The sequence below is a fragment of the Culicoides brevitarsis genome, chromosome 2 (genome assembly GCF_036172545.1).
Source record: "Culicoides brevitarsis isolate CSIRO-B50_1 chromosome 2, AGI_CSIRO_Cbre_v1, whole genome shotgun sequence".
NCBI lineage: Eukaryota > Metazoa > Arthropoda > Insecta > Diptera > Ceratopogonidae > Culicoides > Culicoides brevitarsis.
The window spans coordinates 29,759,633-29,773,783 of record NC_087086.1 but is presented as its reverse complement, the minus strand read 5'-3'; the positions used below and the strand labels follow the sequence as shown (position 1 = coordinate 29,773,783).

Below are 14,151 nucleotides of genomic sequence, written 5' to 3'. Positions count from 1 at the left end.
CGTCGAAAGTCGAGAGGGAACACCATTGAAGCATGAAAGGGAGTCTTTAAGCACTAATATCGAAACATGCAGAGCACACCTTAACTTCACTATAATTACCAAGTATTTATAAGGAAACGGCAAAAAAAATTGCGCATACTCCCATTCTCTCATATTCCACTCGCTCGCTTCTTTATCACTTCACCCGAAGAGAATTTCTATTTATTTTCCTTTCATACCTATTATTTTAAAGCTCCAAGTCCCTTATGTACTGGATTCATTTCATTTCACAATTCGTTCATCAAATGAGGAAATTAAATAAAGCATAAAAAGTTTTGTGTCTGTGTGCGTGTCTGTTTTTGTAACATTTACATTATTATTATTCGTTTCTCTCTTCCTTTTATATACGAAGCACGTTTTACGAACGTTAAAAATATATTTTTATGTACTTTGCTTTGAGTTGGTTTGCTTTACGTTTTTCACATGCATGAGTAGAGCGTGCGTTTCTGTGTGTGTGTGTGTGTTTCGAGCATTTTGATCAAAAGAAAACACGACACAATGTCAAACAGATATAAAACAGGCCTGCTGCGTTTATTTTACGTATATAGGTACGATTGAATTGTGCTAAGTGTAGGATGAACATTTTTTTCGTCGAGAGTTATGTAGAAATATTTTGAGGGACTGCAAAAATAGACGCACCCTAGTTTGAGTGAATAAATACGACCAAAACAGAATGTTAAAGAGTATTAAGTCCCTGAAATGATTTTTGTGTGTACATAAAGTTGTGTCGATACGTGCTATTTGTAGATACTTTAGGTACCGGTATTGTTAAAGAAATGAAAAAATTGTGTTCGCTTGAATGGGGAGAGGCAGGAAATGATTAGAGCGCATTTTTTGGCAATTTAATTTTTAAAAATCCGAGTTTTGGAGATAAATTTAAAATTTTTACCTCTACCCCATAGTCTGTGTCTATAGGTCACGTATGTTCTGTACGTATCGCCCTCCCCATTAATTTTTAAATGATGTTATTAGTAGATGGCGCTTTGTTTTTTGAGATATTAGAAATTAATTTTGGACTTTAAATTTTTTTTTAATTAATTTTTAATAATTAAATCATTAATATTTTAAAACTAAGATTTAATTAAATCAAATATAAAAATTAAAAAGTTCTTATTAATTTTTTTTTATATTCTTAAAAAAAAATAATTTTAATTTTAATTTAAAAATTAATTAAATTAATTAATTAAAATTTAATAAAAAAAAATTAATTTAAAAATAATTAAAAATTTTATTTTTTTATTTATTTATTTTTTGTTTTTTTTTTGAGAAAAAAAATTTTTTCAAATTATTTTAATTAATTATCAATTTTAAACAAATTTAATTCTAATTTTTTACTATTGTAGGAATTTTAAATAATATGTTCTTTTTTATTTTTTTTGATAATTAATTAAATTTTTTAAAATTGAAATTAGAAAAAAAAAACTAATTTGTAAAGGAAAAAAAACTTTTAAATAAATTAAATAAAAAAAAAAAAAAAAAAAAATAAAAAAAAGAAAAATAAAAAAAAAAAAAAAAACATAAAATTTATTGTAATTTTTAAATTAAATTTTTTTTTAAAAATTTAAATTTTTAATTTGATTTTAAAAAAATAAAATTATTAATCAAATATTAAAAGTTATTAAAAAAATATATAAAACTAAAATTTTTTATTAAAATTTTTTTGCAAAAAATTAAAAATAAAAAAAAATAATCAAACTTCTTTTAAAAATTTAAAATTTTGCTTCACGGATTAACGCAAAAACCATAAAAGAGCACGAAAAAATCTGTAAACGCTCTACGAAAAACTTGGATATCTTGTTTTTACCAAACATAGTGAAACGAAAAAATTATGTTATTTTTTCTGTGCATTCATTCATGTACTCCGTAGATACCTACGTGTCGAACAAGTTATGTTCCATCCAGTCAATTCATACACAAACACACCATCCGAACGCTACGAATACCAACTGTACATATTGGATTGGAACATTTTGTAAACAGGCTGGTTTTATTAATTTTATGTACTTTGCGTTTCAAAAGAGTTTTTTTTCTTCTTCATCATGATCCGACTCATTCATGCACTCGCACTCTGTTAGTTTGGTTATTGTGCGTTTTGTTTTTATGTACTTTGCACGGCTGTTCGGTATATAAGAGAATGTTTTTTAAGAGGTTCATCGGTGCTGTTACATAAGAGTAACGAGAAGATGAATAGAGGCGAAAGGAAAAAAGTACATAGAAGCGCATTTAGTAAATGAAATTCTACACTTTAAATTCTTTTGAAAAGTATTTGTTAGAGAATTTTTGGAGTGTATTGTGTTGTTGCTTTTAGTGTACTGTACATATGATCCTTCGTCGTTCGGTCGTTCGTTCGTTCAAGTAATTCAATTCAATTGAAGGCTTGATGGAGATGATGAGATGAGATGCGAAGATAAATGTAGTTTTATAAGTAATTTATCAGAGAGACGTTTTGACAATTACTTTTACGATTCATTCATTATGTTGGCAGCTTAGAAAGGAGCGCACGTAATGAAAGAGCACAGAGAGACATTAGGAAAATTACAGTCGCACGTCGCTGAACTTAATGAGGATTCGCTTGATAAACTTTTTTGCGTAACAACTTTTTCCCACAAGCACCTCACTTTTTCAATTTATATGCGAGTCGGGAATTAAAATTAGTAGGTTTTTTGCACCGAATTTCTTACTGTTCTTACTCAGGTACTTGCGTCTTGTATCTTGTAAATATTGCCCAATAAATTATCATCCCTGAAGGATATTATTAGATGAAGATTGATAGGCAAACAAAAGAAATCTTCGTCTAGACTTCTGCCATTGGTTATTACGTTACAAAGTCGTGTATAGAGACATTAGGAAGCATAAATCATTCTAATGGTCAATTTATGGAATTTATAGACAACGCAAACAATATTGAAGCCAACCATGCAAAAGTAGAGATAAAGGCTTTACATAACTTATCATTCTTTTATTTTTTAATGAGCTTTGGTCTTTTGAGAAATGTCTTTTTTGGTCGTTGTCAGTATATGAGTATTCGATATTTTCAGTCAATTTAGCATTTATTGGCAAAATTCTTGTAGAAATTACAATTTAGGCGAAGATAACATTTTAGAATCTTTTTGATTTCCTCGTATTTTTTTTTTTTGGGAAATGCTTTGAAATCTCTTATGAGAACATTATAAAATTTTGGCAAAGTTTTGATCTATTTAAGTCTTAAATATGTTCAAGAGTCAATTTTTTGAAATTATGAGTTACAAATGATCAATTTTGTAAAGAAAAGTATTATTTTAACTTAATTTTTAAAAGCTTTAAGTTTTATTTTTAAAAATTCTCAAGAAATTCTGAAGTAAATAATTCTACTTGATACTCGAAAATTGATATTCCTTCTTAATACGTAAAATTTCCTAGTTAATGAATTGGTTTGTGTTCACAAAATTCGTTATATAGCAACATCATTGCTGTATAGCTAATATCAAAAATATCTTATTTTACGACTGAATTTTTCATCCCAGTGCATAAAATTTTTTTCTTATGTAACTTGAACGCAGTTCAAAAAAAATATTGACTTAAAGATTTTTGATGCCCAAAGCAATTTGAACTTTGCACCCAAAAATTATTATACAATAAAAATTTGACCCAGTTGACATTTTAAAATATTTGTCCCAATGCACATTCAAGATTTTTGGCCCAAAGCGCATTTAAAAACTTTGACCTAATGCGAATTTAAAATGTATGACCCAATGAAAATTCATCATTTTTGCCCCATTTGACATTTTAACTAAATTGGCCCAATGCACATTCAAAATTTTAGACCCAATGCATAATTGAAAATTTTTACCCAAAAAACATTTAAAAATTTCGCCCCAGTTGACATTTTTAAATTTTGATTCGTTATATAGCAACTTCTCATTAATTTTTTTTCGTAATTTTGATTGGAGCCAATTAGTTTCAGGTTATTGATGAAACTCATGAAAAGTATTTGTTCTAAATATTTTTTTTTGTTGAAGTTTAAAAATTTCTTTTCAATCTACATTTCAGGCCATTTTTCTAATTTTTTATGGCTTAAATTCAAATTTAAGAACTTCAATTCCTCAGTATTTGTTTAAGTTCTGAATTATCTCTTTATTTATTTTTGGAAAAATTGCTTGAAAGAACATTCTGATTTAATCAAAATTATTAAAATTTTTTTACATTAGAAATTTTTCATGTTAAAAACTGACAGCATGATGACATCCTCTTCTTGTCAAAAATAAAATTAAAAGAAAAATGATGCATTAATCCTATTTCATTTCAGATGTCGTCTAACTATCATTTTTTTCCAAAATAAACTTAAATCCATCTTGACACTTTACTTCGAAGATGCAAGAATTCAATTAAATAAATTTTTATTTTATTTTTCTGTCCAAAATTTAAATGGACTAATTGACTAAGAAACACTTCAAGAGCTAAAGGATAAGCTAGTTTAGTTAATAAAAACTTTTTCAAATATTTACTTTATAAAATGTCTCAAGTTCGACGACTCGAGTATGAGTTAGAACACATTTTATAACGCAATTCATGCAAATCAGTATCATGAAAAAGTTTATAATGTTGTGTAAAGAAGAAGAAAAACTTACCTTTATCTGGATTTCCACTCTATAATTTTACCTTTGGTTTCACTCACTTTTCAAGAAAACTTTTAAATGTAATTAATTAAAACATTTTACGTTCATTGTACAAAATAAGTTTTTGTTTTATTATCATGACTTTATGTTATAAAAATGAATAATGTTAGACAACTTACACATAAATTAATAAAAATAATTACAGAAATGTACAAAAATTCTAAACATTATGACTTTTTTGTGTGTTTTTCATCTTTTCTTAAGTATTATAAATAGGAGTAAGTAGTTGATAATAATATAATTAAGTAACTTTATATCTACAGTGTAACAACATATTATTTTTAACACATAACTTATCTTCATCGTGGCTTATCATTTAATTACATCCAGCGTAAACTAACTAGAAAAGCAATTTTGGCTCAAAGTTTTTTTTTTGTTTGTTTTCATTTTTGTTTTTGTATCATTATAATAATAAGTAAACATCGAGACTCTTAAAATTATTGTCAAGGAAACTTTTTCCATGGTAGTAGTATATACTTTGTTACATATTAGAAACATCTCATAAAGGCCTTAATTTGAAACACGACGAAGATTTTGAAGTTGACTGAGAGTCTCTTTCCATTCGAGAAAAAAAAGACATAAATCAATAAAATAATAATCAGAGAGAGTGAAAGACTAAATTATTTATAATGACGTAAGCTGTTTTCCTGTGCATTCTCACGTCATTAATACATATTTCTGGGTATCTATGTATGATAGTATAAGTGAGTAGTAGAATGACGTCGATATCTTAAAACGTCTTTTTTTGTAAAGTTGTAAAGTAATACATAACAGAGATCATTATTATTATTATATTTTAACCGCTACCGTACTGTCGAAAAACTTGTAGAATTTCTAACAAAATACAAGGGTTTTTTTCGTGTGTATAACTGTATACTGTAGAGGTTAGGGTAAAACTGTATTTTCTAAACAAAAATAACAGCATAAGACGAACGACAGATTATTTAACACACGGACTGACAGAGTTTGCACGACGAGGAGAGACGAAGGGGAATGTTTTTACAATAACAAAAAAAAAGTTTCAAAAGGCAACCCTTATATTTTATGATATATTTAATAATAAAAAGAAACCAGCTAAGACGAAAAAGCGTAACTTTGACAAATGTTGTAATATTTATGAGTTAAAATTATACTTTTTTTCTGCTGTTTCTTTCAAATGTTAATGCTAGCAGATATTATGGAGCGTCTCTGAATGAATGCCAATTCATAAACAAAAATGTACTCTGTGCACGACGACACATTCAAAATAAAGTATAATTAAATTCTCATATATGTTGTCGGTATGAATGCCGACTGCATTTACCAATACACAGACACAGAATGTGTCGTTGTATTTGTTATCGTCAAACACAAGCGATGCACCACATAATTCTACTGAATTTCGTGTCTAGGTAGGTATGAGTTTTTGTTTGAGGAGACACACATTCAATTAGTTTGTAGTTTGTTCGAACAATCTTTTTTACTTAATACACTTTATCACAACCATTTCCACTACTAAGCTCGGTCTGTTAATGAATCATTTCCAAGCCAACAACTTTTAATTGAACCACTCTGCTGTAATTATTACGAAAGAAACTTATTTTTTGGGAGTATAAGGAACGGATTTTTTCCACATAATTTATGGCTCATTTTCCATGCTGCTGCTATTGTTACTTTTGCGCGGCGATGTTGTAATTAATTGCTATTCAAGTCTATTACTCGACGCTTGATTGTTGTTGGAGGATTTTAAGCTTTGCAGGCAATTTTCGATGTACGTCTTTTCCGCACTCTTTTGCATTTGCTGCAACTTTTGCCATTGTTCCATCAAGTATGCTTGTTGCATGAGATTTACCATCGGCACGGCATTGAAGGGCGTTACTTGATTCGCTTGCATGCCAGTGAACATGTTTTGCATGGGATTTTGCGAGGCAGCTGCGAAATCTTGGAACAAAGTTGCCAATTTAGCGGGATCGTATGCGTAATTTGGAGTCGATGTGGGACTCGGGATTTGTTGCATGGAACGTTGATCGAAATGAAGAGGCGATTGAGATGGGGGAGGAATGCCAGTAGGAGATGCCTTGGGTGGCGGCGTGATTTTTACTTTGTTTTGTGGAGGCTTGGGAGAAATCTTTCGCAATTCACCGAGTTTGTTTTGTACAGCTTTGCTGTAGGCAGGTGACGTAGGACTTTTCTGATTGTTTTTTGGCGATTTTGTTTTTTCATTTTCGTTTTGTTTTTCACTGAGCTTAGGGAGAATCGACTCGAGGAATTTCGTTTGGAACGTCTCCTTGCTATTGCCGTTTTGCTTAGCGGCAGCAGGGGGTGGCACGTTTGCATTCGATCCGTTCTCTTTGTTTAATTTATTATCATTCTCGGCGGTAGTCTTGGGACTTTTGTTATTATTTGGTGTGGCATTACCGTTTGTCGAACACATTTCGTTTACCTTGTTGATGATGTCTTTATGCACATTTTCACCCATTTTCTTGACATCGTCGATTTTAATAATAGTTTTTGGCGGTGAAATACTGCCGGGTGATGGCGTTTGTTTGCCGCCAACAATGTTCGTTGGGATGCCGTTGTTGTTACCGTTCATCGTATTATTTGTCGTATTATGATTTGTAGGTGATTCGGGTAACTTGACAATCTCAATATAATTATTAACGCTGGAATGGTTTTTGTTACTTGGAGAATTGGTGCGTGAATCATCCGTGTCTGTTGTTAGTGTTACCGATAAGGACGATGGAAAATTGAGTTTGTTCAAGAGGGAATTGGCGTTCGGTTTCTTGTTATTGTTGTCTTGGTTCTTCATTGTAGGGCTAATACTCTTGACTTGATTCATTGGAGGATTGGAAATTGGCGGTATAAGTGACTTATTTTGAGATGAGAGTTGAGGAGATTTTCGCATTTCTCCATTTGGACTCTTCTTTGGAGGCTCAATGTTTTTCGGAGAATTTGCTTTTGGAGCATTATTGTTGGCAGGGAAAAGCTCATTAGTTTTGTACATGTTATCCATCAAGTTCGCATAGGCCTGTGGATTCGTGTACTTGTACGTGGGTCGTGGTTGAATGTTAAAGTTCGGTGTGTACTGAGGAGAATTTGGAGCATAAATTGGTGAGAAAGGACTGTACATGGGTGTACGATTCATTGGCATTGAGCCATTTTTAGATGAATTCATGAGTGCAAAGTTCAAATAATTACTTGGTTTGTGTGGAGGCGTAAATGGCACATTACGAGGCGCGATCGGCGGAAAGTTTGGACCCTTTTTCGCGGCATTAACATTCTTATTTGGTGTCTTTTGATTGTCTTTAGCTTTTTCGGGAGTTGGTTTCTTAGCTGTAGATGTCGGAGTGATATTCATTGGTTTCTTGAACACTGGTTCTAACGGGTTCTTTGTTGCATTTGGAGACAATGCTCGCTTAGGAACTATTTGCTTAGGACTAACATTATTTTTATTCTTATTACTTACATCTGTCTGCTGTGGTTGTTGTTGTTGCTGCTGATATTGCATTTGTAGCCCGCCATTGACATTTGATACAGGTAAAATCCCTTTCAACGATGGCAAGGTGGGAGCAGTAGCAACAGAAGCATTAGCGACAGAAACTGGCATATGATTGTCGATTTTAGGTGACTGTGATGTCTTTGTTGGTGTTGCTGTCGTATTTGTAGTTGTTAGAGATGACGACGTTGTATTCTCGGCTTTTGATGACCCAATTGGGAACGGTGCCAAATTGAATGATATCGTTTCTTTTTTATCGTTCGCCATGCTACTCTGATTACTTTTTTCGCGAATAATTTTTTCAAGTACTTGCTTCAGGTCGTTCGTTTTTGCTTTTTTATTGCTTGCACCGCCATTATGCATGCCGTTCTTTGTTGGTTCCTTATTTTTACGTTTCGGCATTGCACCGAGATACGCAGACAATGGCTTGAGACTGGGTATCGCAGCTTTTGGTGCAATCGGGCGAAGCGGTTTTTGTGGCGATGATGTGACGGATGACTGCGATGTTGGCGTTACGGTACTCGATGATGACTGAGATGGAGTTTTGGACGGTGACGATGTTGATGACGTTGCACCGACGATTGGTGTGACAACTTTACGCGGCGCTAATTGGAATGCATTTAAAAATTCAGACTTTTTGGGATCAATTTCTGGCACGGTAGTTTTTGTCGATGTTTCGTGTTTTTTCGCGAGTTCACTAATTTTTCTCGCTAATTTTTCCGAAGCAACAAGCTTCTTTCTTTCATGCTTGCCTTCATTGTTTTTCATTATCTTTTTCACTGTTTCTTTGAGCTTAGCTTTGTCTATATCACTTGAGGATTTGTGTTTAAGATCTTTTGGTTTGTTAATTAGCAGTAATTTTGGTATTAATGGCTTGAAACTCACACTTTTGCTTTCTTTCTTATCACTTTGATTGTTTTCTGATTGTGAGCCGGATTTAAGTATGCTCACCATGTTACCCTGTTTCGATAATTCAATCTTCAGTTTAATCGATTCGTGTTTTTCATTTTTGTTTATCACATTATCAACACTATTATTGTTTGTTTCGCACTTGATATCACTTTCTTGTTTGATTTTTGCTTTTGCCTCTTCCATAGGTTTCTCCGTCTTTGTTAGAGGCTGCAAGTTTTTAATGACACGAAAGTAGAAGCGCATTGGAGCGTCACGTTTCCACGTGTAAATGTACGCAATATCCATGAGCGTGTAATGATCTGGCAAGACAATCGTCTTTACCTTGTACATGAGTTCAACCTGTCAAGAAAACGTTTTTATTAGAAAAAATCTGTCGTTGCAAGATGCAAAATTGATACACTTACACTCAGTAGATTGCCATCGATGCCAAATTTTGACAATACAAATTTCTTTAAATGAGACACTTGGAATATCGCAGGACATTGTAAGTAAATGGGCTTCTTGAGCTCAGACTTTTTTGGCAAATCCCTATATGGAAAAAGGAAGATAAACGAAAGAAACATGAACAAACTGAATTGAAATATCGTTTGTTATATGTTAACATAATATCCATTTATCATTTGTCGTAAAGTTGTATCACAGTTCGTTCTATTCAACTTTCGTTTCTTTTGTGCTCCAAGTTCGTGTTTGTTAAAAAAAAGACACTTTCCGCACAAAAAACGATAGGAGATAGGTCATTTAAACAGGAAACGAAACGAAAATTTAATGGACATGCGATGTGCGAGACAAACGTTCAGCAGAAAAAAAACTAGCAGAATTTTTTGCCAAAAGTTATGTAGACGTCATTTATCACGCAAAAAAATAAAAACGAATGAAACGAAGAAGAAACATGCATTTAAATTGAATTACTACTCACTCTATATCGGCAAACTCGAGTGATAGGGAAAGCGCTTCCTTTGGACTGAAAATTAAATTTTCTGTATCGTCACCACGCTGATCGGGTGTGGCGAGAGCCGCCTCCTTCGGGCACATCTTATAGAAAGCCCTTCGCCTTAACAATTCCTTCTCATATAACTCAGGTACTAATTTGTAAACGATTGCCTGCAACGTTGTGTCTGGTCTACATATTCATAGAAAGGTAATAAAAAGACAAGACGTTAGTTTATTAGATTTTGTGTTAAGAAGATGTCTTATCCCGCTATTATGAACATTACAAGAGGGTAAGTGGAATAAATTGCTTATTTCAAATTCAATTAACTCTCGATAACAATACTACTTACTTTATATTGAGCTTTGCTTTATTCACGAGCACATCGCATTTTGGGCAGTAGTCCTGTATACGTAAATGCTTCATTATACAGCTATGGCAAACTGTAAAACGGGTAAAATTTTCATTAATTTTAATTTACTGACTAAACTTTCGAGCGAGCATCGGCAAACAACAACATCATTTGCGGTCATCAGTGGATGTCGATGTCGATAATATTAAAAGCACAACAAATAAAATTTGGTAAAACAATGGAAACTCACATGAATGTAAACACTCCACAAGTGTTGTCGCATCAATTAAGTATCCCTTGCAAATGCTACAGGTGATATGTGCGTTGACAAATTTTAATGGAATTTTATTGGATTTTTGCTGTAGTGAGAGTAACTCGTCCGTCGAAACAGCTTGCTTTATCATCTTTTCGGGTAATTTGATGGTAGATGTTGGTGGTGTCGTCGTCGTCACCACAGACTTCAAATCAGTCTCTTTGGGTTCTTCTTTGACGATGACTGGCGTTTGTAGTTGTTGTTGTGGTTGCTGCATTGCTACAGCTGCTTGCTGTTGTTGCTGCTCATGATGATGATGTTGCATGACAGGACTAGTTTTGATACTTTTGCGCGCGATTTGTACCAAATCCGATGTAACTGGCGCCATTATTGGTAGATTGGATATTCTAATAAGATACAAATCAGATACAAACAAAAAAAGGTTAGAAAACTGTCAAAGATATATTTAATACGATTACGACCAAGTAACTTTGTATTGGCCTTAAAGATATTAAAGTTAAAGAAAAACATGCACTAACACAGACATCGGTCGGAACGTAAACAAAAAGCGTGAATTTATTTACTTTTTTTTTCTTATAACGAAACAAGCAGACACAATTTGAATGTACGATGTTTTTAGTATTCAAATCACAGAGTAGCAGCTCCTCGTTGGAATGAATAAAATGAACCTTATCTCGTAATATATTATCGTGTATCGTTCAATTATATTTTGATGATATTTCTGTGTTTGTACGGCTTAGTGGGAGTCCGTGTGTCTTTAAAGTTTACTTTCCCATACGTAATACGAAAAAATAATATCTAACTCAGCCGATCAAATTTCCTCTAAATATTTTCACACAGCACATAATACAATATCTTTTATCGCTGCTTGCTACAAATAGGACTCACATCGCTTTATAGCCCATGTACTGATATAAAACGATTTCTAAATCAAATTCCCGGTATCTACGATGGAACGTTGGTCTGTTGTTTGCTTTGCTTTATATTTTACTTCAATATTCGACATGTACCTATATACAGCGCGCATGTTGAATAAATAAATAACACAGCACTTTGTACATGGCACTATATGAGAAAGAGAAATATAATCCGAGCATTTTTGAATATAAAATTTAAAATTTAATACAACAAAAACTGCTTTTACCCGAAATTTGCTTTAACAGCTAAAAAAAAGTTTACTAGTTAATTCTCATTTCTTCTTTCCTTTACTTCTCTCCTTACTTTTAAAACTTTTATTTTATTTTTTTTTTCTAACAAAAAAAGTGTAGTACGAACATGACAATGCTAACATGTTTTTTAGGGTGCGTGATAGATATAAAGTACTCTTTATATACGTTCGCATTGTAGCAGCGGCAACACAGAGAAAGACCGAAAAAAGAGTTTTCACATGTTTTAGACATTCTCATTCATTCAGCTCATGCAGCTCTCCTATGCGTACAAAGGCAACACAATACAGCCATACACGAGCAGTACGTTAAAAATAAATATTAGCAAAGATAAAATGCGAATGAAATGAGAGGAGATTATTTCGGCGAAAATAAACCGTGCGAAATATATAGGTTTCCTTCAAACATCTGAGCTGCTGCCGTGTACGAACGGTGAATAGATGTCGAATGTTGTTACCCTTTCAACTCTGCGGGTTACATTTGGATCAGAAAGGATGTACAAGCGATTAAACAACTTAAACATTGCTTAATGTATTAAAGACGCTTTTCATAGGATTGGGTAGGACGATAAAATTATTAAATTAAATTTTATATAATAATAATTACTTTAATTCACTTCACCAACTTTTAAGCGCGCGCCAATTTCGCAATATATACTCCTTTTTTATATGACTCTTAAACAAATCTTGTTTGTTTAATTTACGAGAATATAAAAATCGGATAAACTTTTAAAGCTGCAGTCCTAATGTAATAAATAAAGGACACTTCAATCTGCTCGTTTACGTTATTTATTACTTTTCATTAAATCCATGAACAAGAAAAAAAAATTACGACACCACTTAAAAATTTCTTTACAACAGAAATAAATTTCCATGCGAGAGCACAAATTGAATTCAATTCAATTCAATATTATTTTTTTATCCCCTATGTCACATAATAATATTAATAACACATCTTTCGCTCTGCCGTGCAGTTGTACTGAATCAACATTATATTTATGTATAAATAAATAAATATACTATATATGTTTAATATTTTTCCTATATTATAAATACTGCACGAAAACAAACATGTATATTTTATATACTACTGGCAGAGTCGCAATGTACAACAAGCGACAACAACAGCAGAAGCAGCGCGAAAAAGGCGCTCTTACAATTGCTGTACTCCTGTCTACATTATGCACACATTATTATTATTATTATGACTACAAATAACAATAATAATAATCATTATACATCGCAAGCAACATCACTACATTGCTGTCAGGTTTGGTTGCAAATGCAGCCAACAAAAGAAAAAGAAAGGCAAAAACTAAAAAAATAATAATAAAAACTGTATAATAAAAGAATTACCTACCTTTGTATGTAAAATTTATTTATATAATAATAATAATGTTACAGATGAGGGGTAAATTATTTTATATATTTATAATATATATATAATAAAAATAATAAACCTCGTTCTGTATCACATTAAAATATTAATGTTTTTGTATTGTATATAAATCCATCCATATATGTATACACCGCTGTGTATATGATAGTATGAGTATGTACGATGTCTAGTATATAGTTAACTATCGTTAATATCCTTGTCTGTATTGGTTGTATGTATTATATAGATTGTTGTCTTTTACACATTTTGTCGTTCTCTTTGCAGACGTTTTTTATTTTAAATTATTATTTTAAAAAGCACAATTTTATTTATTATTTGCTCTTCAGGCACTATTTTCAATTCGAATAATTATTATTTTTAATTATTTTCTTTTATCAATATTCAGTATTCAATTCCATTGATAAAAATATTTTTATTTATTTTTTCCACAGAGCACGGTAATGGCACATCTGCACCGGATCAAAGCACGACTGTAACTGAAAGTGGTGGCAAAAATTAAAGTCTTTTAGAATTCGAACGAAACGTGTGTACGGTCTGTGACGTATAAAGGGACCAATACAGCTGCATCATTTCAAAGGGGGGTAATGCTTAAATGATCATGTGTCGATGGCATCGCATACGTGTCGTACGGCGTATAATACTACAGAAACACGATGTGTACGAGGAATTTCTTTCGTTCGTACGTACAGTTGTTGTTTATCTTTCGTGCCTTGATGTATTCTGTCCGTTAATTTCAGGTTTTAAAGCTTGTGTATATAGAGGTATGGACCTGTACGAGTATTTACTTCATGAATTGACGCTCTTACTCTAGAATACTTTTATAGATGATGATGATAAATATTCGAGCTATCACAAGAATACGAAGGCTTTGAGAATGAGACTGGAGTCGAGTGTCATAGATGTGACTTGCCTCACAAATTTAGTCTTCTGAAGGTTTTTCTTCGAAATCATC

General features: G+C 32.1%; 1 protein-coding gene across 1 annotated transcript; it reads right to left on the bottom strand.

The window, feature by feature from the left end:
* Positions 1 to 6,375: 6,375 nt before the first annotated feature.
* On the bottom strand, positions 6,376 to 11,319 carry LOC134828911 (polycomb group protein Psc). Its single transcript, XM_063841901.1, has 5 exons — positions 10,612 to 11,319; positions 10,362 to 10,452; positions 9,998 to 10,201; positions 9,486 to 9,609; positions 6,376 to 9,420 (listed from the first exon to the last, which is right to left on the bottom strand). Exons 1-5 carry the CDS (start codon positions 11,000 to 11,002, stop codon positions 6,376 to 6,378), a joined length of 3,855 nt encoding a protein of 1,284 aa, XP_063697971.1. The 5' UTR covers positions 11,003 to 11,319.
* Between the last annotated feature and the right edge of the window lie 2,832 nt (positions 11,320 to 14,151).

Coding starts and splice junctions, on each gene's coding strand:
- LOC134828911 (XM_063841901.1), bottom strand. CDS start 11,002: ATGGCGCCAGTTACATCGGATTTGGTACAAATCGCGCGCAAAAGTATC. Junction 10,202..10,361: donor AAAGCAAAGCTCAATATAAA/GTAAGTAGTATT, acceptor ATGAATATGTAG/ACCAGACACAACGTTGCAGG. Junction 9,610..9,997: donor CTCGAGTTTGCCGATATAGA/GTGAGTAGTAAT, acceptor TTTTCCATATAG/GGATTTGCCAAAAAAGTCTG.